We start from the raw sequence: 24,508 nt of genomic DNA, 5'->3' as shown, positions 1-24,508 counted from the left end.
GTGGAATAATGATACAAGATTTATGAGTGTTGGTAAAAAAAAAAAATATTATTAAAATAAAACCTTTTTATCTATAAATTATTATTGAATAATATTTTTACACATTAAAATATTAAACACAAAAGGGAGCACAAATAAATAATAATAAAGAAAACAATAAGATTGAGAATGAAATTTATCAAAAAATACTATATATTATAAAAAATATTTCTTTTTTTTTTTAAAAAAAAAAAAGGGAAATGATTATATGTTTTCTATTTTATTACAATTTGTAAGTGAGGATGTAAATAAATAAGAATTCTAAAAAAGAATGAAATTTGGTTTTTTTCTAGTTACAAACGAGTTGTGGTTTTTGTAAAAAATAAAAAATAAAAATAAAATAAATTTTATTTTTTTGCAGTTATAAAAAAAAAAAGTTATAAAAACTATTATTACTATATATATTTTTTTTGAATGAAAATAATTTTTTTTTTTTTTTCTGTTTTAATTTATTTTCTTTCTTGTATTAATGATACAAAATGGTAGTGTTACAATGAGATGAAAGAAAAAAAAATAAAACAAGTCAAAGAAATCAAAAAGCAAAATAAAATAAAAAATATAGTAAAATTCGACCAGATTCTATATATAATTTATATGTGTTTTCTATTATTATTTTATTATTAATGAATGAATGAGATATTGTGATTGCTACACAAAAAAAAACAAATTTACAAAAAAAAAAAAGAAAAAAATTTGACAAAAAAATTATATTGAAAAAATAAAAGAAAAAAAGAAAAAAAAAAAAAATTTAAAAAAAAAGTTAAAAAAATCAAACACCTACAGGCTATAGTAAAATAAATATCTAGTTTTTTTTTTTATTTTTTATTTTGATTATTTTGATTATTTTAGTTATTTAAAATAATTATAATATTATTGATTGATAATTAATTATAATTGTTGTTTTTGAAAAAAAAAAAAAAAAGACTTATTATTTATTTTTTATTGAGAAAAAAAATTATTATTTTTTATTTATTAATTAAAAACTAAAATTTAGGATTTAGTTTAGTTTGACTATTATTACTATTGTTATTAATATTATTATTATTAATATTATTATTTTATTAAAAACTATTATTTTTTTTCTTTTTTTTTTTTTATAATTTTTTTTTTTTTTTTATTTATTTAGCCCATTATATAATTTAAAAAAAAAAAAAAATAATTAAAATAAAATAATTTAATTTATTAATTGTTTAATTTGATTTCGATGAAAATTTAGTTAAAAAAGCTTTTTATGTTACCTTTCTTTGTGAAATTGAATAGGGTTTATTATGAAAATGCTCTTGATTTTTAAAAAAAAGTAATTACCATACACAAAAAGGCCCCGATAAATAATTCTTTTTTTTTTAAATTTAAAATTTTTTTTTTTTTTTGAATTATATGAAAATAAGTGCATGCCTTAAAAAAAAATTATGTTGTGGATTATCACTGGTTCACAGAAGTTGATTTGAGAATCTACCAAATTTATTGTATATGGAGTTCTTTTTTTAGCGTTTTTGAGATTTATTTTTTGTTTAGTGTGTCTCTTGATCTTTTCCTAGTGTTCTTAAAATGGTTCACCAATTCGTATTAATAAATCCTCTTCGCAGTGGAATAAAAAATATCACACCATTGTTTTATTTTTAGATATTTAAAATTTACCACATATTTTTTTTTTATGTGGTGTTTTTATATTTATTTTTTTGCGTTTTTTTTTATTTTAAAATTACTTTTTTATGATCATCAAATTTCCCAAATTAGTTTATATGGGGTATTTTCTTTCTTGTATTACCAGGCTATAAAATAATTTATTTTTTATATAATAAACAAAATATGATCTGTGCAAAAGAACCATTTCATTATTTCCGGAAGATTGATGTCGAGGGTTTAGCATATTTTTTTTTAAAACAGCAAATTTATGTAGATCTCTATTACGAACTATTATGTCGAATTTTTTTTTATAGTAATAATAATATTTTTTTATTTGAAATATTTTTTTTAGATTAATAGAAAATATTATAAAAAAAATTATTATGAAGTTTAATTTTGTTTTTTTTTTTTAAAAACAGATGTTATAGATTCAACAGGTACCAAAATATTTTATTAAAAGAGCACGAAGGAAAAAGTTGGAGAAAAAGAAAGTTAATAGATTTATATAATAAAAAAAGTACCTTGAAAAAAAAAGAAATGAATCTTGAACATCTTAAAAAATGAAAAACTAGGATGATACCATGCCACTCTGTTGCATTGATGAAATAATTTTAAAAAAAAAGTGTGGTAAGGATTTTGTTTTTTCTATTTTTTCGTTTTTATTGCGCAATTTATTTTAAAATAATAATTATCTGTTCATTAAAAAGAAGCTCAAGATTTATTTATAATAATTACAAAAGCTGACATCAAATATTCACCATTGACAAACCGTTTAAAATATAGCAAAATATCTCAAACCGTTTAGCTTTTAAAAAAACATAAAACTAACTTCATTCATTTTTTACAAAAAAAAAAAAAAAAAAAAAAAATAATAATTATTTTACTATTTTTTATTTTATTATCTTTATTTATTGTATTAACTTATTATTTTTTTTTTATAAAACATTAGAAGTTTACAATATTATTATTCCTCAAAAATAATCACAATTTTTTGCTAACACAAATATTTTTTTTTGTAAAAATTATTTGATTTCTAAAAATTATTCAGAAATTATTTCTTTAGTTTCAAAAAAAAAAATATTTTTTAAAAAAAGATTTTTTTTTAAAAAGCATGGACATTTTATTTGAATTTTTTTAAAATAAAAACCATGTTGTTTTAAAGTGTGGTTGTATTTATTTTCTAAATGATTATTTTCTTTGTAGTTTTTAAAAAAATATAGGTGTTAAAGTGTTTTGCCCTAATTTTAAAGACTATCTTTGGTATAATTTGCTTAATCTTTAGGTAAGTATTTTCACAATAAATCACTTGAATAATAAAGATTTACAAAGGTATCCACATAATTTAAATGTTTTTAATTTTTTTAATTTTTTTTTTTTAAATATTTAATTGACAAAATTTTAACTATAGGGAACTTTTTATCTCTGTGTTATTTAATCCATAATGGTTACAAAGTTTTCTAATATTGTGGCTGGGCTGTTCTATTGATTTTGGATAATAAAGGGTGTGTGCACTGCTCTTTCGCTAATAGGGTCTGAATATTCAAATATGGTTTTTAAAAATTATAAATTTAATAAAAAGCTGTATAGTTAATTACCTATGGCTCTGTATTATAAATAAAAAGTTTATATTTAACAGAAATTTCTAAAAGTGTATTTTTTTTTTTTTTAATTACTTTTTTATTTTTTATTTTTATTATTGCGCGATATAATTATAAATATTATTATTGTTATAAAATATTATTTATTATTATTTAAATATTATTCTACAAATTTTAATGAATTAATTAAAATGTTTTTTTTTTTATAAAAGTTTTAATTGATTTTTCTTTTGGTTTTGTTTCCATTTTGGTTGTTTATAAAATTCAATACGATCTATACGGAAAAGGTCTTTAAACTCCTCATCTGAAAGATAGGTCTCTAATTTTAAAATATCTAACTCGCCCTTTGATTTTTGTTCTAGAATTTTTTCATAAGTTAAGGTATTGGCGTTGGAGGGTGTTGGAGTACTATGATCGTTTGTTGTAGTTGAGGATTCAGCTTCGCTATTCGTTGAAACACTACTTGATGTCGACAAACGATTGCTTGTTGGGTTTGTCATAGATGAGCTTAGTGATGGTGATGAGCTTGGGGGTTGTTGTGATTGTTGCTGGGTTAGGTTTGGAGTTGAGACACTCAATGGCGATAATGACAAATCTGATTCATTGGCAGTGCTTGGTGATGAGGATGATGGTGGTTTGGTTGGTGTATTGTTTGCGCTAGATATGGTGGAATTATCATCATCATCATCATCACTTAATGGAATTGAAGATTGATCGATTTGAGTCGACTTTTCTCTTCTTTTTCTTAAAGTTAAAGCACCTGTAATTTTAGAAAGACGCGAGGTTGATTTAGATCTTGGTCTATTACCTTTTTCAGCAGAGTTGCTACTTAAATTGGTATCGCTGCCTTCTGATGGTAGCGAAGAAGGTGAAAAGGTATCTCTTTTCTTACGTGACTGCTTTGGACTTGCTTTGTTATTTAATTCAGCTTCATCTGGCTGTGGAGTATTATCACTATTAATTTCTGGTGATACTGGGGAGTTTTGTGGTTTTTTTTTATTAAATAATGAGCTAATAAAAGAACTAACTGGAATCGAAGGTTCAGATGATGAGGAGGGTGAGGTTGGTGGTGTGATTTCTTTACTTCTTGGGGTTTGATTTGGTGGTGTAATATTAGCATTATTAATGTTTGGTATATGAGTTGGTGATGATGGAGTATTTGGTGTGGCGGTAGTGGTAGTGGTGGTGTTTGTTGGTATTGAGGAGGATGAGCCAGTACCGGTGGTAGAGGCAGTTTCAGATCCAACTCTTTTCATAATTTTCTTTCTTTCAGATAATTGCTGCTCAACAGTTAGACCTTCGTCATCTTTGTTTAAGTGGCTGTTTTCGATGATCTTTTGTTCGATTAGTTTTTGTTTTTCGTGAATTTGATTAATTAATTTTTGAATTTCACTAGCTAATGTGTTTTTATCTTTGGATATTATTAAGAGTTCTTTACCTAAACTTGATTTTAATTCGAATTGGTTTGGATGGTTTGGATCTTCAATAACTTGAGAGGTAGCTAAATCAATCATATCTATATATTTAACTTTACGGCTATTTGGGTCGGATGAAGAGGAGAAAATACCTTTCATTGGTTTACCATAAATGACTACATCATTGAAAATATACACAATTGTTTCCAATTTCTTATTATTGAAGAAAGAAATATTATTTATATAACGACGACTTGGTGTAAAGAGTTGTGGAACCTTACCGACGAGAATAGACTGAATTTCTGTGAATTTTTGGAAATTTTCACTTTCTCTTTTACGCTCGTTCAAGAAGGAGGCTACATCTTTAAGTTTATCAAGAGCATTTTTTAAATTTTCGTAATCTGGATGCTCTGGCCAAGTATGCTTAAAGAGATCTGTAAGTAAAAGGTAATATCTGGGTACTCTTTGTACTATTTAATAAAAATAATTGTTAATTACTGTTTTTTTTTTTTTTCTTGTTTTCCACATCTAAATAAATAGTTTAATAATTACCTGGCATAATAAGAAATGCTGTAACATCAAAATTATTAATTTCTGGTTTTTCTTTTAATTCAGTATATGCCAACATAAATTTTGTGTTCTTTTTCAATTCGGTCAATGTCTCTAATGCAGTATCATAGTTTTGTACATAACTGGTATAAACTTTAAAAAATGCTGAAATTGAAATAAACATATCACTGAGTTTCTGATAAACATACCATTTACCAGGTTGGCAACGTCCCTTTAATTGTTCTAAAAATTTATTACCAAAATTATAAATAATTGAAATATCTGAAAATATTAATTTTTGTTGTTCTTTTGTAATTAACTCTTTTGAAAGTAATGGTTCCATATAATATTTGATACATAAATTTAAATTTTTTACATAATCTTCTTCAGTCTTTAAAATCTCTGATGCAACTTTTTCTCTATATGCAACATCACGTCCTAAAATAAAAAATAAAAAATATTAATATTTGATGATGGTTATACATAAACAACTTGAAATATCTCTATAGTTATAATATTTACTAATTTTTTTAACCATTTGTCTAGTTTTAAAACCTCTAAATAATGCTTGGAATCTAATAAAACCTCTTTCGCATTTTGCAACTAATAATGATAAAAAGAAAAATAATTAATATTTTTTAAAAAAAAAAAAATTATTAATTTAACTAATATAATATTTACCATCGATCTGATTACCAGCCAATAAAGCCATTCTTGCTTTTGCAACAGCACTTCCAACGGGTCTTGGTTGTCCAGTTGATGATTTTTCGGTATAGTTTTTAATTTGTGATAATTGTAATTTTAAACGATTGAGTTGCTCACCTTGTGGCATTTTAATTGGAATATTTTGATTTAATGGCTTGAGTGGTATTTGAAAACCTTTATGAATACATGCAAATTGAGCTAATGATGATAAACATTCTACTACTCTAACAAAATTTTCGCCTTCATATAAATCATTTAAATTGAATAGTTTTTGTTTTGGAAATCCTAAATCTTTTAATGCTAGTAAAAAGAAATCTATATTATTTTTAAATTCTAAACCCTGTGATATAAAATTAAAAATTGTTAATATTTATGACTCGTTATAACATATGATATATATTGTGAATATTTGATCTTACTAATTTCGATTTCTCTGTAATTACTGGAACAATATTTGGTTGGATAATATTTGCTAAATAACATAAAACAATACCATTTTTTAAAGCATCTAATAAGGCCTCTCTAATCTTGAGTTTTAAAGTTTCTTCGATCCATTCTTTTACCAATACTTCTGTTCTTAAATAATCTTTAACTCTTTCATCTGATACATTTGAAATATTATGAACTAAAGTAAAATTAGATTTTGTTCCTGTTAATGCTGGTCGGGGTTGATTGTTTTTATTGTTACTATTATTTTTATTTGACATTTTAAATTATTTATGTCTATATTATTATATATTTTATTTTATTTATTTTATTTTATTTTATTTTATTTTATTTTATTTATAAAAATTGAAAAAAAAAAAAATTAGGATTATATTTAAATATTTTATATTTTATATTTTATATTTTATATTTTATATATTGTTGGTTTAATAAATAAATAAAAAAATAATAATTAATAAAAATAATTAACTCAGAGTTGATGTATTTTTAATGAGTGATAAAAAAAAATAAAAATTTAATTAAAACAAAAAAAACAAAAAAAAAAAAAGTTTATTGGGTGGGTGGTGGTAATAGTGTTTTTTTTTTTGGGTGAATCCTCAAGATTAGGGATATTATTGTTAAATGTGTGTGTATGTGTTAATTTATAATATTATACAATAGATTATATTAAAAACACAAGCACACAAGCACACAAAATCTTACATATCAAAAAAACAAACTCGATTAATATAATAGAGTATCGAGTTTGTAATTACTTGTTTTATGATTAAAAAAAAAGTGGGAGGTATTAAAATGTGTGTATGTGAATGTGAGTGTGTGAGTGTGTGAGTGTGAGTGTGTGAGTGTGTATGTGCATGTGGTATTTTTGGGATGGTGAGTTGAAAAATGTTTGAACAATTGAATTTGGGATCATAATTATATTGATTTTTTTATTTATAAGTATAGCACTAATAATAATTATAATATAGAAGGTTATTATTATGCCAATATGAACAAATATTTGATGCCATTTCTCTTTTTTTAAAAGCCAAGTTTATTTTTACTTGATTTTACTTTTTGTAATAATATTCTTATATTTGAAAAGGAAGTGTTATTTTTATTATTATCAATTATTGTTATTATATTTGTTTCATATCACCCACACAATAAACACACTAACCGTACAAATAATAATTCCAATTGATTTTCCTCTAATATATAAACTGTTTCTATTTAAAATACATTACATTTAATATTACTATTATTATTATTACAACAAGGTTAGTATTTCAAGGAATTTCACTACTACTTCTACTTTGATATTATCTTTGTGATATTTTTTTTATTAATTACCAATTATATTAATTTGATTAAATACTATAAAAACGACTCGTCAATCGTTTTAATACTAAAATTAATTTTATCGCAAGATTAAAAAAAAATAAATTAAAAATAAAAAACAAAAAAAAAAAAAAAAAGATTATATTATACTATAATATACAATGAAATAAATAAATAAATAGAATAAAAATAAATAAATAAAAAATAAATAAATATTATTGCAAAAACAAAAATTGATTATTTTTGCATGAGATTATTATCATAAGAAAAAAATTTAAAAAAATAAAAAAAAAAAATAAAAAAAAACTTTTTTTTTTTAGTTTTTTAGAAATTTTTTTTTGTGTGTATAAAGATACTATGGATTTAGATGAAAATACGACTTTGATTGAAGGATAAAAAAAATAGAAAAGAAAATAAATAAATCACTTTTAATTTTTAATTTTTTTTTTTTTTTAAAAAATAAAAAAAAAAATATATATTATATTATATTAATTTTATTCGGTTTAAGGTTTAAAAGTATTTATGTTGCAGTTGTTATTAATTGCAGTGTGTTGATGGTGATTTGTTGTTGTGAGTTGAGTTTTTGAATTTATTTTTCATATATTAGTAGTATTTGTGATGTGGTGAGTGGGGTTTTTATTTATTTATTTATTTATTTTAAAAGGTTTTGTGTTGAGATTTAAATATTGCATTTAAAAAATATTTAAATTAAGTAAATGAGGAGGTGTAGTATATTATTATTTATTATTATTAGTTTTATTGTTGTTCAGTTGATTCTTCGGCTGGTTGTTCTTCAGTTTCAACAGTTCTTGTAATATTTAATGGGCTGTATGGGTAAAGTGACCAATTTTTATCGAGTGAGTTGGTGATTTCTTGTTCTTTATTATCAGTTTTACCGTTCCAAGTTAAAATACCAAAAGCTTTACCATGCATAGCATTGTTGGTTAACTATTATATTGTTTATTATATTCAATATAGGAATAATATTAATTAATATACATATTTTATAATATTTTTGGGTAGTAGTAGTTAATTTATTATTAAGGATTATTTATTATTTAATGTTTCTATTAATTATGACACATTTATTGATTGATTGATTGATTGATTGATTGATGATCATTAATAATATCTATATTCCAAAAATGGTGATTTTTCGTTTATTATGCTAAATGATAGAAAGATGAGATTTAAATTTGAAAACATACTGGTGAGTTAATAAATTTAGTTTTAGTGACAGTCCAATAGGTTTCAGGTTCTGACCAATTCTTTTTACAGATTTTAGTACCAACACCTTTATTTGAGAGTGAAAAACAAATATCTAAAAAGTTTTGACCATCTCTTTTATTTTTGGCTAAAGCTGGGAATAATTTTGATAAATGTTTGGTTGTAGACATTTATTTTATAAGTGTATATATATATAATTTCTAATAAATGAAAATGAAAAAAAATAAAAGCGAAAAGATTACGAAAAAAAAAAAAAAATTAAAAAAAATTAAAAAAAAATTAAAATTTTTTTTTTAAAAAAATAATTACAAAAAAAATAAAAAAAATTAACCATTGCCATTTATAAATATCTATAAAACAAATTAAAATATACATACACAGATACACTTATACATACATATATACAGGTACAGATACACATACCATACCATCATACTGCTATATACATTAATAAAATTATAGGTGTGTTATAGAATAATTTGTTTAAAATGATTTCATTATTTAATAAATCACTTTTAAAAACCCCATATAGATATAATAATAATAGTTTAAATATTAATAAATCAATATTATACAATAGACCGCAATATAGTTATAACAATAGATTATTTACAACCAATATTAATAATGGAACACTTTTATTAAATAATACTGATGAGGCTAGTTCCAGTCTTAATCCATCGCTCAATAATAATAATAATAATGAAGAGTCATTAAATACTAGTAACAATAGTAACAATAATAATAATGAAAATCAACAAAAAACAAAAAAAATTAAAATAAAAATTAAATCAAAAGATCCATATTTGGAATTGGCTGGAAATAAAAAAATTTATTTTAGTAAGCAAAAACAACAAGAGCGATCAAAGCTAAGGGAGCTTGACTTGGTTGATAAACCATTACTGGATGTAGATTTAAATTTCAATCTTTATAACCATGGTTTTGATAGCTCACAAAATTTTACAACGGATATATCAAGACATAATGACACAGAATTAATATCGTCTATACCATCAGCTATTGTTGATAAACCAAAAAATATTAGACAATCTAAAAGAAAGAAATTGGAAATGGCATTATCAAACATGGCCAATGGTAATAGTAATGATAATACAATAGCCACCAATAATGTAAATAGTAGTCAAACTGATAGTAATAACAGTAACAGTAATATTAATGTAAATATAAATAATGTAAATAATATGCCAAATAATAACAACAAAATAGAAACCAATATTTCACAAGCTTCAGACTCGTCTTCACCAACAATATCTACTATGGCAGATGGGGCACAAAAGCATACAGTTTTAATTGATGGAACATTAATGGCATACAAGGTTCATGCCACAGGTAAATCACTATATCATTTAGGAGAAAATGTTACAATTCTATATGGATTTATTAGATCATTATTAAAAGTCATCAATAATTTAAATCCTGTAGATAATATTGTTGTTTGCTTCGATCCAAAAGGAGGTAGTAGCTATAGAAAGGAAATGTTCCCTCAATATAAATCACAAAGACCAAGTACTCCACAGGATGTATTGGAGCAATTTAAAAAGTTACCAGAAATCACAGATTCATTAGGTATTAAATTTGCAGTTATGAATGGATTTGAATGTGATGACTTATTAGCAAGTTATGCAAGACAGGCATGCGACAGAGGTGACCGTGTAACTATTGTATCAGAAGATAAAGATTTGCTTCAATTAGTTAGAAAAAATGTTTCAGTTTATAATGTTAGAACCGATACAATGATGGATGAGAGTGAAGTCTTCAATAAATATGGTATTGAACCAAATAAACTTGTAACTCTTCAAAGTTTAATAGGTGACAAGGTAGATAATATCCCAGGTATCCCAAAAATTGGTCCAAAAACAGCCACAGAAATCATTAAACAATATGGTACACTCCATGAAATCATTGATAATATCGAAGCATTACCCCAAAAATTTATTGACCCAATCAAAAATTCAATTGACCAATTAATGGTATCATATCAATTGGTAACATTGGACGAAAATGTAGATTTAGAAATTCCATTAAGTAGTCTAGAGTTTAAACCAATCGATAAAACAAAGGTAATTATTTAATTGTAAATATAAAAAAAAGAAAAAAAAAAAATTTCTAATTTATTTATTTTATATTTTAGTTTTTAAATTTTTTAGAAAAATATCAATTCAATACAATTAAAAATCAATTAAGAAATTATAAATTAAAATTTTTAAATGAAGAGGGTCAAGAAGAATTGGCAAGTAATACAAGGGAATATAGCAAAATTGAATATGATTATGTCGATGATGAACATTATAAATTTGAAGAAATGTCAAATGAAGAAATTAATCAATTAAAACCAAAGAATGTAACTATGGTTAGGGATGTTGAAACAGCCAAAAAAGCCGTTGCAACATTAATGCAACATAAAAATAAGTATCATGCATGCGATACAGAAACTATAGCAATCGATTTAAAGAAAGTTTCACCAATAGGTCATGGAAGAATGATTTGTTTTAGTATTTATTGCGGTCCTGATGTAAAGTTCTTTGATGGAAATACTCGTCTATGGGTCGATGTAATGGATGATATTAATGGCGAAGCTGTATTGCAAGAGTTTAAAGAGTACTTTGAAGACGAATCAATATTAAAAGTATGGCACAACTATGCATTCGATAGACATATCTTTTATAATCATAATATCAACGTAAAGGGTTTTGGCGGTGATACACTTCATATGGCTCGTCTATGGAATGCAGCAAGACAGAATTCAGGTGGTTACTCATTGGAAGCACTCTGCAGAGAATTGTTAAATAAAACCAAAACTCCAATTAAAGATTTATTTGGTCAAAAGAAAATTAAAGCAAATGGCGAAGCTGGTAAAGCAATCACTATACCGCCACTCCAGCGTATTCAAAGAGATAGGAGATCAATATTAGACTGGATAGAATATTCTTCATTGGATTCAGAATTAACATGGTCATTAAGAGAAAATTTACATATGAAATTAGAAGATATGGTATGGACACAAAATTCGACAATGTGGGATTTCTATTATTTAAATTGGAGACCTTTCGGCCATCTATTAACTGAAATGGAGCAAAGAGGAATGAAGATTGATATCGATTATTTAAAGAATCTGGAATCAACAGCCTTTAAAGATATGGAAGAAAATAGAAATAGGTTTATTAGTTGGGCATCAAAGCATTCAGAAGGTGCAAAATATATGAATCCAGATAGTGATGCTCAAATTCAACAATTACTATTTGCGCCCGTTACCAATAAAAAGACTAAAGAGGAGATGCCAAAATCCAAAGACTTTGAAACAGAGAATGTAGAAGGAATTATAGAAGAGGGTAGAACCAAACCAAAGAAAAATATGTCATTTATCCTTGATGGTCTTGGTTTCCCATCCAATAGTGTAACTACAAGTGGTTGGCCATCAGTCGATGCATCTGCATTAAGGGAGTTGGCTGGAAAAAGCCCAGAAAATGGAAAGTTTGGTACTGCCTATCAATTCTTTGTTGATAAATCCGAAAATAAAGAAGAGGGTGAGGCATTGGGTAAAGAGGCATGCTTGGCTATAGCATCACTATTGGAGCTTGGAACTATTGGTACCCTTTTAAATACATTTATTATTCCACTTCAAAAGTTAGCAGACAAAAACTCAAGACTTCATACATCAGTTAATGTTAATACAGAAACTGGTAGATTATCATCAAGAAAGCCTAATCTTCAAAATCAACCTGCACTCGAAAAAGATCGTTATAAAATTCGTAAAGCATTTACATGCGAACCAGGAAACACTTTAATTGTAGCAGATTATGGTCAATTGGAGCTTCGTTTATTAGCACATATCACCAATTGCAAGAGTATGATTAGTGCATTTAAAGTAGGCGGTGATTTCCATTCAAGAACAGCAATGGGTATGTACCCACACGTTAAAGAGGCAGTAGATAAAGGTGAGGTATTATTGGAATGGGATGGTGATGGTGAACCACCAAAACCACTTTTAAAGAATATATTTGCAAGTGAAAGAAGAAAAGCCAAAACATTAAACTTCTCTATTGCTTATGGTAAAACTGCACATGGTCTTTCAACTGATTGGGGTGTAACACTAAAAGAAGCACAAGAAACTCTTAATCGTTGGTATGAAGATCGTCCTGAAGTATTGGTATGGCAAAGAAAAACCATTGCAACAGCACATTCACATAAGTGGACCAGAACATTAATGGGTAGATATCGTCATTTACCAGATATCGATAACAGTGCAAAAGGTATGAAAAATCATGCAGAAAGAGCATCCATCAATACTCCTCTTCAAGGTGGTGCAGCCGATATAGTAATGAAAGCAATGCTTATCATTGAAGATAATAAACGTATCAAAGAATTGGGTTACAAATTAATTATGCAAATACACGATGAGCTTATCTTGGAAGGCCCAGAAGAAAATGCTGACGAAGCTAGAGGTTTGGTTATGAACCTAATGAGCAATCCTCTAACAACTCCATTATTAATCGATTTGGTTGTAGATTGTAGATATGCTAAAACTTGGTACGAAGCTAAATAAAATAATTTAAAACAAATAAATAAAAAAACAAATAGTTTATTTTATTATTAATTTAATATTAAATAAAACATAGTTTAAATATTTAATAAAAAATAGGTATATTAAAAATATAAAAAAACACTTTATAGCTTTTAAATTAATAATTTAAATTTATTTCATTTTTAAAAAAAGAAATAATGTTTTTGGTTTATTGGTTTATATTTTTAAAAAAAAAGAAAAAAAAAAAAAGAAATTATGTATTTAATTATATTTGTTTAGTTTTCTTCTTCTCCATCATCCATACTAAATGATAACATACTTTCTGGTTTTTTCTTTTTATTTGATTTGATTGAATCTATTTTGGATTTGGTTGATGTGGTATTATTACTATTATTATTTAAAATTGTTTTTTTAACTGATTCTGTTGTTTTTTTTAAATTATTTTGAGAGGTATCTTTAAGTTTTGACTTTGTAACCATCGAAGCTGTGGGTTTTTGAAATAATATTTTACGTTCTCTTCCTTCTAATCTAGCCTGTTCTTCCTCGATTCTGTCCTCTTCAATTCTTTTATTTCTTTCTTCTTCGATATGTTTTCTCTTTTCTTCTTCCTCTTCTTTCTGCTTTTCATTAAATAGTTTTTCTGATTTTTTTTCATCCTCAATAGCCTTTTGAATAGCTTCTTGTTCAAAATCATCAGGTTGATCTGGTGCTAAATTATCATCATCTTTCTCTACATATTCTTTAAATTTAGCACTAATATCAACTTCAGTATTTCTTTTTAGATTTTGTAGAAATTTTGGTGTCATTGCATCTTTGTTAAATTCTAATTGATTTCTGCCTAATCCTTTTTTATTTGACATTTTTATATTGTTTATATATTTATTATTATTTATTAATTATTAATTATTTATTATTTATTTATTTATTTATTATTGATTCTATTTTTAAATTTTCATAAAATATTACAGGTATTAAAATTAATTAATAAAAAATGAATAATTTATTGTTAAATTCTATTAAAATAATAAAAAAAAATTTAAAAATTTTAATTTTTTTTTTATTTTTTTTATTTTTTTATTTTTTTTTATTTTTTACATTTTTATATTTTCTTAAATAAAACATAACTTTCTTTTAACCTTTTATAAATAATTATTTAATAATTTTACATAATTCTAAATATAAAAAAAAACAAAAATATAGCCATATAAATAATAAAAAAAAATAAATAAAAATAAATAAAAAATAAAAATTTTTTAATAAACCCCCACGATTATAATAATAACTAAAAGATTTATTATTAAATATGTGGAGAGTTGAACAAAGCTCAAATGAACCAAGTCCAAGATGTGCACATCAATCAGAGTCAATTGGTGATCATCTATATGTTTTTGGGGGATGGAATGATGATAATCAAATGTTAAATGATATTTTCAAATTCAATGTAAATACTTGGGAATGGGAAGAAATCAAAGTAATTGACAATAGTTTTATAACGCCAAGGAATGGTCATTCTTTAAATTCATATAATAGGAAACTTATAGTATTTGGTGGTGGTTCATTTTCAGGTTTTCTAAATGATATAAATATTTTTGACCCAAGTATGTACCATTACTATTAATGCAATATTATTAATAACACAACCATCATAAATGAATATATTAATTGTTTAAAATTTTAATATAGTAAAATTACAATGGACTTTAGTAAATACAACAGGTGATATCCCATCAGGAAGATCAAAACATTCATCAACATTAATATTTAATAAACTGTATATATTTGGTGGAGGCGATGGTATTAGATTATATAATGATATGTTTTGTCTAGATTTAGAAACATTTGAATGGAAGAAAATAATATATAACAATAGCAGTGGTGAGGCAATACAACCGCCATCAGCAAGATGGGGTCACACAATGGTATCATTAGGCGATAATAAACATATGGTATTGTTTGCAGGTCACGCAGGTACAAAAAGAATCAATGACTTGTATCTATTCAATATTGAAAGTAATGAATGGTTAACTGTAAATTTTGACAAAGATAGTGATGCCACTCCATTGCCCAGAGCAGGGCACTCAACATTAATGGTCGATCATCACATGGTTATTTTTGGTGGTGGCGATGGCCATATCATTAACGATCTCTATGGTTTAGATACTAAATGTTGGAGATGGTGGAAAATTAAAATCAATAATACTCCAGATGCAAGATGTGCACACTCTGCAACAATTATAAAAAATAAACTCTTAATTTTTGGTGGTGGAAATGGTATACAATGTTTTAAAAAACTTTTAATTTTAGAAAATTTAGATCAGTTAGATAATATTTATCAAAATAGAAATCAAGAACCTATAATTAATAATAGTAATAATAATAATAATAATAATAACAATAATATAAACCAACCAACATTATCATCATCTCCTCCGCAACCAAGTGTAAATAATATTTTAAAAATAAATAAAAACTTTGATCATATAAAAAAATCAATTTCTCAAATATCAGCAAATATTGAATTTAAATCAAAAAATATAGAAAATAACAATCATACAGTTTTACCACAATTTCCATCATTTAAAGAACATAATAGTAGCAATAGTAATATTAATAATAAAATTAATAAAAGTAATAAAATATCTATTAATAATGAAATAAGGAAAGATTTAAAGAATAGTTGTTTAACAGAATACCAGAGAAGAGGTAAGATTTTTTTCAATGTAATTTTAAAGAATTCTTTATTAATATATTAACCATTAATTTTTATATTTTTTCGCTATTATTAGATGTAAAATATTTTTTGACAAATCTGGGTATGGCAAAATATGTAAATAAATTTATAGAAGAAGAAATCGATACGACAGTTTTTCATTTACTCACAGAGGATCATTTAAAAGAAATTGGTATTAAATCATTAGGCGAAAGATTATTAATAATTAAAGGTATTAAAGAATCAACACTTTATATATTAAAAGGTTTACCGCCAATTTCTACCGATTTAGACCCCGGTAAAACACCAAAGTTTGTGGATGAAATTTAAATAAAATAATTTTAAACTACAATATTTTCTTATATATTTTTTAATTTGTTTGTATTATAAATTATTAATAGAAAAAAAAAAAAAATTAAACTTTTTATTTATAAATTAAACGTTGAGAATTTAATATTTGTGAGCTGGAATAATTTGACCTACGCAATTACCAAAACCAATTTGATAATCTTTACCTTTGCAAACACCAGACATAACAACAGTATCGTTATCTTGAATGAATTTTCTAGTTTCACCAGATTCGCCTAAAGAAATAGTTTTGGAACCTTTCCATGAAAGCTCTAACATTGAACCAAAGCTATCTTCAGTTGGGCCACTAATTGTACCAGTACCTAAGAGATCACCTGGGTTAAGATTACAACCGCTGATAGTGTGATGAGCAAGTTGTTGGCTGAGAGTCCAGTACATATATTTTAAGTTTGATTTGCAAATAGTGTGAGCTTCAGACATCTTTTCAGTTTTAATACCAACAGTTAATTCGATATCAAAAGTATTTTTACCAGATTCTTGGAGGTATGGTAATGGAGTTGGATCTTGATGTGGGGCATCAACGGCAAATGGTTGGAGAGCTTCCATTGTAACAACCCATGGTGAAATAGTGGTACCAAAGTTTTTAGCTAAAAATGGACCTAATGGAACGTACTCCCATTTTTGGATATCACGAGCACTCCAATCATTTAAGAGGACTAAACCGAAAATATGATCTTTTGCTTGAGAAATTGGAACTGGTTCACCCAAGTTATTTGGTACACCAACTAAAGCACCCATTTCTAATTCGAAATCTAAAAGTTTACATTGATTGAAAGTTGGTGCGGCATCATCATCACCTTTGGTTTGACCACATGGTCTTCTAAGTTTGGTACCTGAAACAACGACAGATGAAGATCTACCATGATAACCAACTGGAAGATGTAACCAATTTGGCATTAAAGCATTTTCTTTGCCTCTAAACATAATACCAACATTTGTAGCATGTTCTTTTGATGCATAAAAATCTGTATAATCACCAATTCTAGCTGGTAAAAGCATAATAACTTTATCAATTTGATAAAAGATTTTTTCTTTATATTGTTGATTATCTCTGATTGTTGGATTTTCTGATGATAAAAGTTTTTGAAGTTCTTTTCTTGTTTCACTCCAAACTTGTTTACCTAATGACATAAAATCATTTAAATAACCCTAAAAATAATATTTAATATTTAATATTAATATTTATATTTTAATTTTATTTATATTTATATTTATATTTATATTTATATTTATATTTATATTTTTATTTTTATTTATTAATTTAAATTTTAAACTACATACTTGATGGAAAACTTTGGTATCTTTTAATGATGATGATTCAAAAAGTTTTAAATCAACAAGAGCTGATAAATCACAAACTAAATTACCGATAGCAACACCGATTCTTGAAGATTCATTTTCTGATGGTTTGAAAACGCCATATGGAAGATTTTGAATTGGAAAATGTGAATCAGCTGAAACTTCAATAAAACTTTTTAATGTTGACATATTTGTAATATTAATTTTATCTTGTGGATAATGTTGATAATTATTACGATTGAAATAAATTAAAATTATTAAAAACAAAAATGAAAAATACAAAAACACCTTCATAAAAATGAAAATAATTTTAAAAAAATAAAATAAATTAAAAAAAAAAAATATTTTTTAAAAAAAATTAAAATTATAAAAAAAATAAAATAGAAATTTCACACATTATAATAAATAAAAAATTATAATGAAATAAATTAACTAAATAAAAAAAATAAATAAAATTATTATAATAGATTTTAATCATTTAAATAATTCCATTTAAATGGTATGCACCACATCCAGAAATTATTATTAAAATTGGTTTCCAATTTTATATATATATATATGTATAGGATTAATCTAAAAATAGAAAAATTAAAAACTGTTCCGCATATATTTTAAAATATACTTGAAACAGTGATGGTTTCCTCGAAATTATAGAAGATGAATCCCAAACCAAATTATATAAACAAATATGTATTTTCTTTTTATTTAAATTACAACTAATATCTCTAATATATAAGAGCCAATTATTTTATTTAATTTTTTATAGTAATTTATAATTCGCCAGAGTTGGAGATAACAACAGTCTTGGATGGGGCACCTGATTGTGAACCAATACTTTCAATGAGTTTAACAAGATCCATACCTTCAATAACTTCACCAAAAACGACGTGTTTGCCATCTAACCAACTGGTAACAATGGTAGTAATAAAGAATTGTGAACCATTAGCTATAAATAAATAAATAAATAAATAAAAAATTAGTTTATATTACTTTAATTTATGATCATTGTTATTTTTTAATACATACTATTTGGACCAGCGTTGGCCATTGATAAAAGACCTGGTTTGCTGTGTTTTAATTTAAAGTTTTCATCAGCGAATTTTTTACCATAAATTGATTCACCACCAGTACCGTCACCTCTGGTGAAATCACCACCTTGAATCATAAAGTTTGGAATAATTCTGTGGAATTTTGATCCCTAAATTTACAAAATAATAATTAATATTAAAAAAAATTAGTAATTTAATTATTATTATTATTAAACTTTCGATAATAATACATACTTTGTATGAAAGTTCAGTACCTGAAATTTCACTTTTACCTTTTTCACCAGTGCAAAGAGCTCTGAAGTTTTCAACAGTCTTTGGGACAGTCTTACCGTAGAGACCAAAAACGATTCTACCGGCTTTTTCACCACCGATTTCAATATCAAAGAAAACTTTGTTGGTGATTTTTGGTGATTTTGACTATTTTAAAAAAAAAAAAAAAAAAAAAAAAAATTAATTATAATTCTAAAATTAATAATATTCATGATACATACAGATGCATCTGATGGCATAGCCATTAAAGCAACAAAAAGAATAACTGCTAAAATAATAACTCCTTTAATCATTTTTTTTAAAAAAGAAGATTCCTCTGGTTGTTTATCTAATCTTGAGTATGAAGAGTTCATAAAATTTTTTTTTTTCTTTTAAGTTTTTTTAAAAATTATAAAAAAAAAAATTTTAAAAAAATTAAAAAAAATATTTTTTATTTTTTTTTATTTTTTTTTAATTTAACAAAAAATACAGATTATCATCGTCATTCTCACATTAATCACATAGTTTAAACTTTATTTTAATTATTTTAATTATTTTAATTATATTAATATTATTTATTTAGAATAATGCTTTTATTAATAACCTAAACAAAATCCAATATTGTGATTTTAAAAAAAATAAAAAAATAAAAAATATTCAAAAACACAAAAAACAAAACTATTTTTAAAAATAGTTATTTGTTATATTATTATGATTATAAGTTTCTTTTTATAATTAATAAAAAAAAAAGGTAACTATAAGATAACTATAGTATGACCAAATTTTATATTTTTATTTAAATTTAAAGTTATTTGTTTTTTTTTAACCAAATAAATTTATTTTGAATTTATTTTTTTGCAAATACTTTGATTCAAAAAAAATTTTCAAAAAAAAAAAAAAATTCAACAAGATTTTTGGGCTTGTAATTTGCCCACCATTTTTTTTTTATCTTTTGTTACAAACTTCAACCATACAGTTATGTGATTTTGTGTTAATATATAAAAAAAAAAAAAAAAAAAAAAATTAAATCAACAATAGTTTTTAATTTTTTTTTCTTTCTTGTGTATAAATAAATTTTTAAAAAATTTATAATATCAATTGGTATTTTAATTTAAAAATATACAAGTTGCAATATACAAAATATAAAAAATATAAATTATATAGCCCATAATAAAAAATATTAAATATTAAATATTGAATATTAAATATTAAATATAAAATATAATATAATATAATATATAAAATAAACTTTCATTGGTGTGAATTTATTTTTACATCAATTTGTAATAATAATAAAAAATAAATTTAAATAAAAAAATAAATAAACAAACAAATATATAAATAATAACAAATAATAAAAATGACAGATATATTTATTTTAACACCAATATTTCGCTTTCCATCAACTTTTAATAAAAGCGAAATATTTTCAATATGTAGATCAAATATTGAAGGTGTAGATTTAGAGTTTTTACCAATAAACAACGAAAGGATTGGTATTATTTTAAAAGACTCAAGTATGTATTAAATATATACTAACTATTAACCATATTTTAAATTTGTTACTAATTTTATTAATTTATAATTTTTATTTAGAATTTTCAATGGAATCAATTGAGTTTATTTATAAACAAAATGCATTTTTAATGAATCAATTAGAAAGAGTAACTGAATCATTAAACATTTTACAAGAAAACTATGTAAATGACCAAAAGTCAATAAAAAATTTAAAAAATGAAGTATTCATATTAAAAAAGATTGAAAATGATTTAGCAAACAGATTGGAGGATCAAGTTCAGATACAAAGAGAATCGGAATCAAAAGCTGATAAACTAATTATACAAACCCAACAACAGCTAACAGCATCAATAAATATAATTAGAGCTATAACTCATGTACATCCAAATATTTTAGAGGATGATGATTTTTTAACCAATATAAATTGTAATACTAAATCCTCATCTTCATCAAACTCATCACCATCATCACCATACATTACATCGGTAAATCATAGAGATACTATTAACTCCCCAATTTTAGCACCTATATCATCAGCAACCTCAACACCCCCAATTTTAATCAATAAACATAGTTTAAATCATCATCTTCATCATCATCTAAGCGAGACTCTCTCCTCACCATTTTCAATATCTTTAGATAGCCAGTCACCATCACCATCATCTTCCTCTAATTCGTCGACACCGACCACAGTTTCTACACCTGTACCAATAACAGCTCAAAGAAGACCCTCAACTTTTAACCTATCCATTTCTGCCCCTTCAACAGTCAAAGAGGTTGATAAAATCAAACATTTAATAAGTCAATATATAAAAAACTGTAATACTAGCAATAGACCCTATTCAAATAGAAATCACTATAATTTTAAATTTGATTCTACTTTAATCTCAAATATTAATCACTATCACCAACTAAACAATCAAAACAATAATACCACTAACAACAATACTATTAATAATAATAAAAATAATAGTAAAATAAAAAAACTAGCAAGAAGAAACACATTAGGTGATTTAAATTCATTCCTTTACCAAAATAATAAAAAAGATGAAAATGAAGATACAAAATGCAGAAGGTGTCCATGTAATAATTTTCAATCTGGAAATATTGAGTGGTTATGTAAATCTTGTAATCATTCAAACATTAGTCATATAAAGTTTAATGTAAAAAAACCAACTAATAACAATAATAATAATGTAATTTTAAATAATAATAATAACCAATTTTTGTAAATTAATAATGTATTAAAAAAATTTTTAAATAAACTAATAAATTTTATTTAATTAATTAAAATATAAATGAATTTATTTTTATTCTTCATCATCACTATCTGTTTGTTTCTTTTGTTGCTTTTTATTTTGATTAGCTATTGGAGTTTGTTGTTGGAAAAATGCATTTGTTTTATTATTACCAAAAATTGAAGAAACTTGTTTTTTTAATGATTGAAGTTTTTCTTGTGTGATATCGAAAGCTAAACTAGATGAATTAAATGATTTTGGTAAACTTGATTGAAACATTGATTTTGATGGTGATGGTTTGTTTTTAATTGGTTGTTGGGCTGCTTTTTGCTGTTTACCAACCTGTTTTGTTGGTGATGTTATAATACCGTCAATAGATGATGCTTGTTTTCTTTTGACTAAATTTAAAATTGCAATATCGTCATTTGAAAGATAGTGATCCAATGTTGATGATTGTAACTGTTGTGTTGCTTTAGAGCTAATAATGGGCTTGCTATGATTCTTTTTGTTGGCTGCCTTAATTTCATGTAGTTTCTCTTGCTGCTCTTCGTCAGAGAAATCATCATAGTCATCTGGCAAAGTGTATAAGCTGCCGCTGTTGTTTAATGGTACATTGGTTTTTCTTTTTTTACTCTTTAGGAAACTATTACTATTGTGATATGGTTTTTCTGTTTCTGATTCCGAACTATCCTTTTGATCCTCTTCTTCCACTTCATCGTCTTCATCTCCAAACTTTCTTTTCTTTATTAGTTTGTTTTCAAGTTGTTTTAAACGTTGTTCATCTTCTTTTTTGTACATTTCTCTTAGTCTTTGTGTGTTGTTTCTAATTGCTTCAAGGTTTCTTTCTTCATCCTCTTCATCATCGCTATCAACTTCATTTTCATATTCATCACCACTTTCCTCTTCCTCTTCTTCGTCACTATTATCATAATTTGATTTTTGATTAATATTTTGGTTTTCTTCGTCACTATCAACAACATCATCATCTTCGATTGCTTCATCGTCTTCATTACCAAATATCATTGACCTTCTTAAATCTGATTTTTTTCTTTCTTTTTCTTTTCTTATAGCTATTTCACTATCACTATCTTCTTGTTGCTGGTCGGCCTCTTCTTCTTTTTCGCTGGGTTCATCTTCACCGGAACTCATTTGTAAATGTAGAGATGGTTTATATTCATCCATTTCCTCGTCATCTTGTTCATTAATTTGATTATTTTCCTCTTCTTGATCATTATCACTATCTTGATTATATAAATCGGTTTCAATTTGTAGATTTAATGATGATTGATATGGTTGATGTAGCTTTTTCTTTGGTTTAAGCTTTTGTTCATTTTCTTCATCGCTATCTTCTTTTTCCTCTTCTATAGTTGGCCCATTTTCTTGAAGCTCCTCATTACTATTATTTTCCTCTTCATTTTCTTCTTCCTCTTCTTGATGTTCAACATCATCATTATCATCCTCACTTTGAATAGCCTCTTCCTCTTGTTCTTCTTCTTCATTGGCACCTTCTAAATTAACCTCCTCTTCTTCTTCCTCTACTTTTTGTGGTTTTTTTAAAGGTTCAACCTTCTTAAAAAAGTCTAGAATTGAACGCTTTGGTGTGAATTGACGTGGTTTGATTGTGGGTACGGTAACTGGCATCAAAGGTATTTTAGTTTCTTTTTCAGTCTTTTTCTTTTCCTTTTTCTTTTCATTATCCCTAACCCTTTTATCTTTCTTTTTTTGCTTTTCAATTTTTCTATTTTCTTTTTCTTTCTCTTTTCTTTCTTTTTGTAATCTTCGTTTGGTTTCTAAAGTTTCAAACTCCTCTTCAAAATCCTCATCATTGGTTTCGTGGTGATCTTCATTATCATTATTTTGTGAAGCTTCTGGTACATAGTCCTCATCTTCATCTAGTTTGCTAATTTCTTCATCACTATCTTTTTCTTCCTCAATTTCTTCCTCAATTTCCTTTTCTTCCTCTTCTTCCTCTTCTTGGTGTTTTTTTTTAAGTCTAAAAAGTCTTCTATTACCCAAGTCTTTTTCTGGTGTTACAATTTTATCTTCTTCATCTTCACTTTCAATTAGTTTTGGCTCTTTCATTAGCTTAGCGGGTGATGGTGTTCTAATCGATGAAAGTGATGCTCTATCTACAATGTTTTCGTTATCGTCACTACTGTCATAGCTTTCATGGGTCTTTTTAGCAGCTTTCCTCTTGTTATCTCTACCTGTTTCAGGTTTCTTTTTTTTCTCTTGCTCTTGTTGGTCAACAAATGATTTTAATTTATTTGATTTAGTTTCTTTTTTCTTTTTACTTTTTACAATAACTTCTTCTTCTTCCTCCTCATCCTCTTGTTGGTCTTCTTCCTCTTGTTCGTGTTCTTCTTCTTGGTCATATTCTTCTTCTTGTTCTTGCGCCTCCTCAATTTCTTCCTGTGCCCTTAATGTCTCTTTACTTTTTTTAACTACCTGTGCAATTTTTTTCTTTGTATTTCATATTGATATCGATTTTGTTGCTATTTGAAATGGGACAATATCGTCAGGTCACTTGCATTTGGATCGACCTGCCGCTTGTTCTTCTCTGATTTATTTAGATGTTTCTTAAAGTAACTCTCTTTTATCATCGTT

The 24,508-nt window shown here is 25.0% G+C and overlaps 9 protein-coding genes across 9 annotated transcripts; 3 read left to right on the top strand and 6 right to left on the bottom strand.

Moving 5' to 3' along the window:
• Positions 1-3,466: 3,466 nt before the first annotated feature.
• Positions 3,467-6,609, bottom strand: DICPUDRAFT_4855 (uncharacterized protein; the record flags this gene model as incomplete). The annotated part of the gene is made up of 5 exons (XM_003293501.2): positions 3,467-5,148; positions 5,231-5,665; positions 5,750-5,830; positions 5,909-6,272; positions 6,352-6,609. Coding segments are annotated over 5 exons (2,820 nt in total), but the record flags the coding sequence as incomplete, so codon positions are not given.
• Positions 6,610-8,455: 1,846 nt separating this feature from the next.
• Positions 8,456-9,096, bottom strand: DICPUDRAFT_84097 (uncharacterized protein; the record flags this gene model as incomplete). Its single annotated transcript, XM_003293500.1, has 2 exons — positions 8,456-8,647; positions 8,908-9,096. 2 exons carry the CDS (start codon positions 9,094-9,096, stop codon positions 8,456-8,458), a joined length of 381 nt encoding a protein of 126 aa, XP_003293548.1.
• Positions 9,097-9,414: 318 nt separating this feature from the next.
• Positions 9,415-13,490, top strand: DICPUDRAFT_158421 (uncharacterized protein; the record flags this gene model as incomplete). Its single annotated transcript, XM_003293504.1, has 2 exons — positions 9,415-11,007; positions 11,079-13,490. The coding sequence occupies 2 exons, from the start codon at positions 9,415-9,417 to the stop codon at positions 13,488-13,490; spliced, it is 4,005 nt and encodes a 1,334-aa protein (XP_003293552.1).
• Positions 13,491-13,744: 254 nt separating this feature from the next.
• On the bottom strand, positions 13,745-14,329 carry DICPUDRAFT_90289 (uncharacterized protein; the record flags this gene model as incomplete). Its single annotated transcript, XM_003293499.1, has 1 exon — positions 13,745-14,329. One exon carries the CDS (start codon positions 14,327-14,329, stop codon positions 13,745-13,747), a length of 585 nt encoding a protein of 194 aa, XP_003293547.1.
• Positions 14,330-14,772: 443 nt separating this feature from the next.
• DICPUDRAFT_158419 (uncharacterized protein) lies at positions 14,773-16,509 on the top strand (the record flags this gene model as incomplete). Its single annotated transcript, XM_003293503.1, has 3 exons — positions 14,773-15,067; positions 15,153-16,172; positions 16,313-16,509. 3 exons carry the CDS (start codon positions 14,773-14,775, stop codon positions 16,507-16,509), a joined length of 1,512 nt encoding a protein of 503 aa, XP_003293551.1.
• Positions 16,510-16,537: 28 nt separating this feature from the next.
• DICPUDRAFT_51018 (uncharacterized protein) lies at positions 16,538-18,103 on the bottom strand. Its single transcript, XM_003293498.1, has 2 exons — positions 17,830-18,103; positions 16,538-17,697 (listed from the first exon to the last, which is right to left on the bottom strand). Exons 1-2 carry the CDS (start codon positions 18,034-18,036, stop codon positions 16,630-16,632), a joined length of 1,275 nt encoding a protein of 424 aa, XP_003293546.1. The 5' UTR covers positions 18,037-18,103; the 3' UTR covers positions 16,538-16,629.
• Positions 18,104-18,617: 514 nt separating this feature from the next.
• DICPUDRAFT_90286 (uncharacterized protein) lies at positions 18,618-19,459 on the bottom strand (the record flags this gene model as incomplete). The annotated part of the gene is made up of 4 exons (XM_003293497.1): positions 18,618-18,793; positions 18,874-19,045; positions 19,131-19,313; positions 19,388-19,459. 4 exons carry the CDS (start codon positions 19,457-19,459, stop codon positions 18,618-18,620), a joined length of 603 nt encoding a protein of 200 aa, XP_003293545.1.
• A 1,046-nt stretch (positions 19,460-20,505) lies between these two features.
• Positions 20,506-21,895, top strand: DICPUDRAFT_158416 (uncharacterized protein; the record flags this gene model as incomplete). Its single annotated transcript, XM_003293502.1, has 2 exons — positions 20,506-20,662; positions 20,742-21,895. 2 exons carry the CDS (start codon positions 20,506-20,508, stop codon positions 21,893-21,895), a joined length of 1,311 nt encoding a protein of 436 aa, XP_003293550.1.
• A 78-nt stretch (positions 21,896-21,973) lies between these two features.
• Positions 21,974-24,364, bottom strand: DICPUDRAFT_84090 (uncharacterized protein; the record flags this gene model as incomplete). The annotated part of the gene is made up of 1 exon (XM_003293496.1): positions 21,974-24,364. A coding segment is annotated over one exon (2,391 nt), but the record flags the coding sequence as incomplete, so codon positions are not given.
• Between the last annotated feature and the right edge of the window lie 144 nt (positions 24,365-24,508).

The sequence above is a fragment of the Dictyostelium purpureum genome (genome assembly GCF_000190715.1).
Source record: "Dictyostelium purpureum unplaced genomic scaffold DICPUscaffold_438, whole genome shotgun sequence".
NCBI classification, from domain to species: domain Eukaryota; phylum Evosea; class Eumycetozoa; order Dictyosteliales; family Dictyosteliaceae; genus Dictyostelium; species Dictyostelium purpureum.
This window is presented reverse-complemented; position numbering and strand designations above follow the sequence as displayed.

What these genes read in the sequence shown, in the direction of transcription:
- DICPUDRAFT_51018 (XM_003293498.1), bottom strand. Translation starts at nt 18,036, where the DNA reads ATGTCAACATTAAAAAGTTTTATTGAAGTTTCAGCTGATTCACATTTT. An exon ending in ATACCAAAGTTTTCCATCAA is followed by an intron (nt 17,698 to 17,829) that starts GTATGTAGTTTA and finishes TATTATTTTTAG; the next exon opens with GGTTATTTAAATGATTTTAT.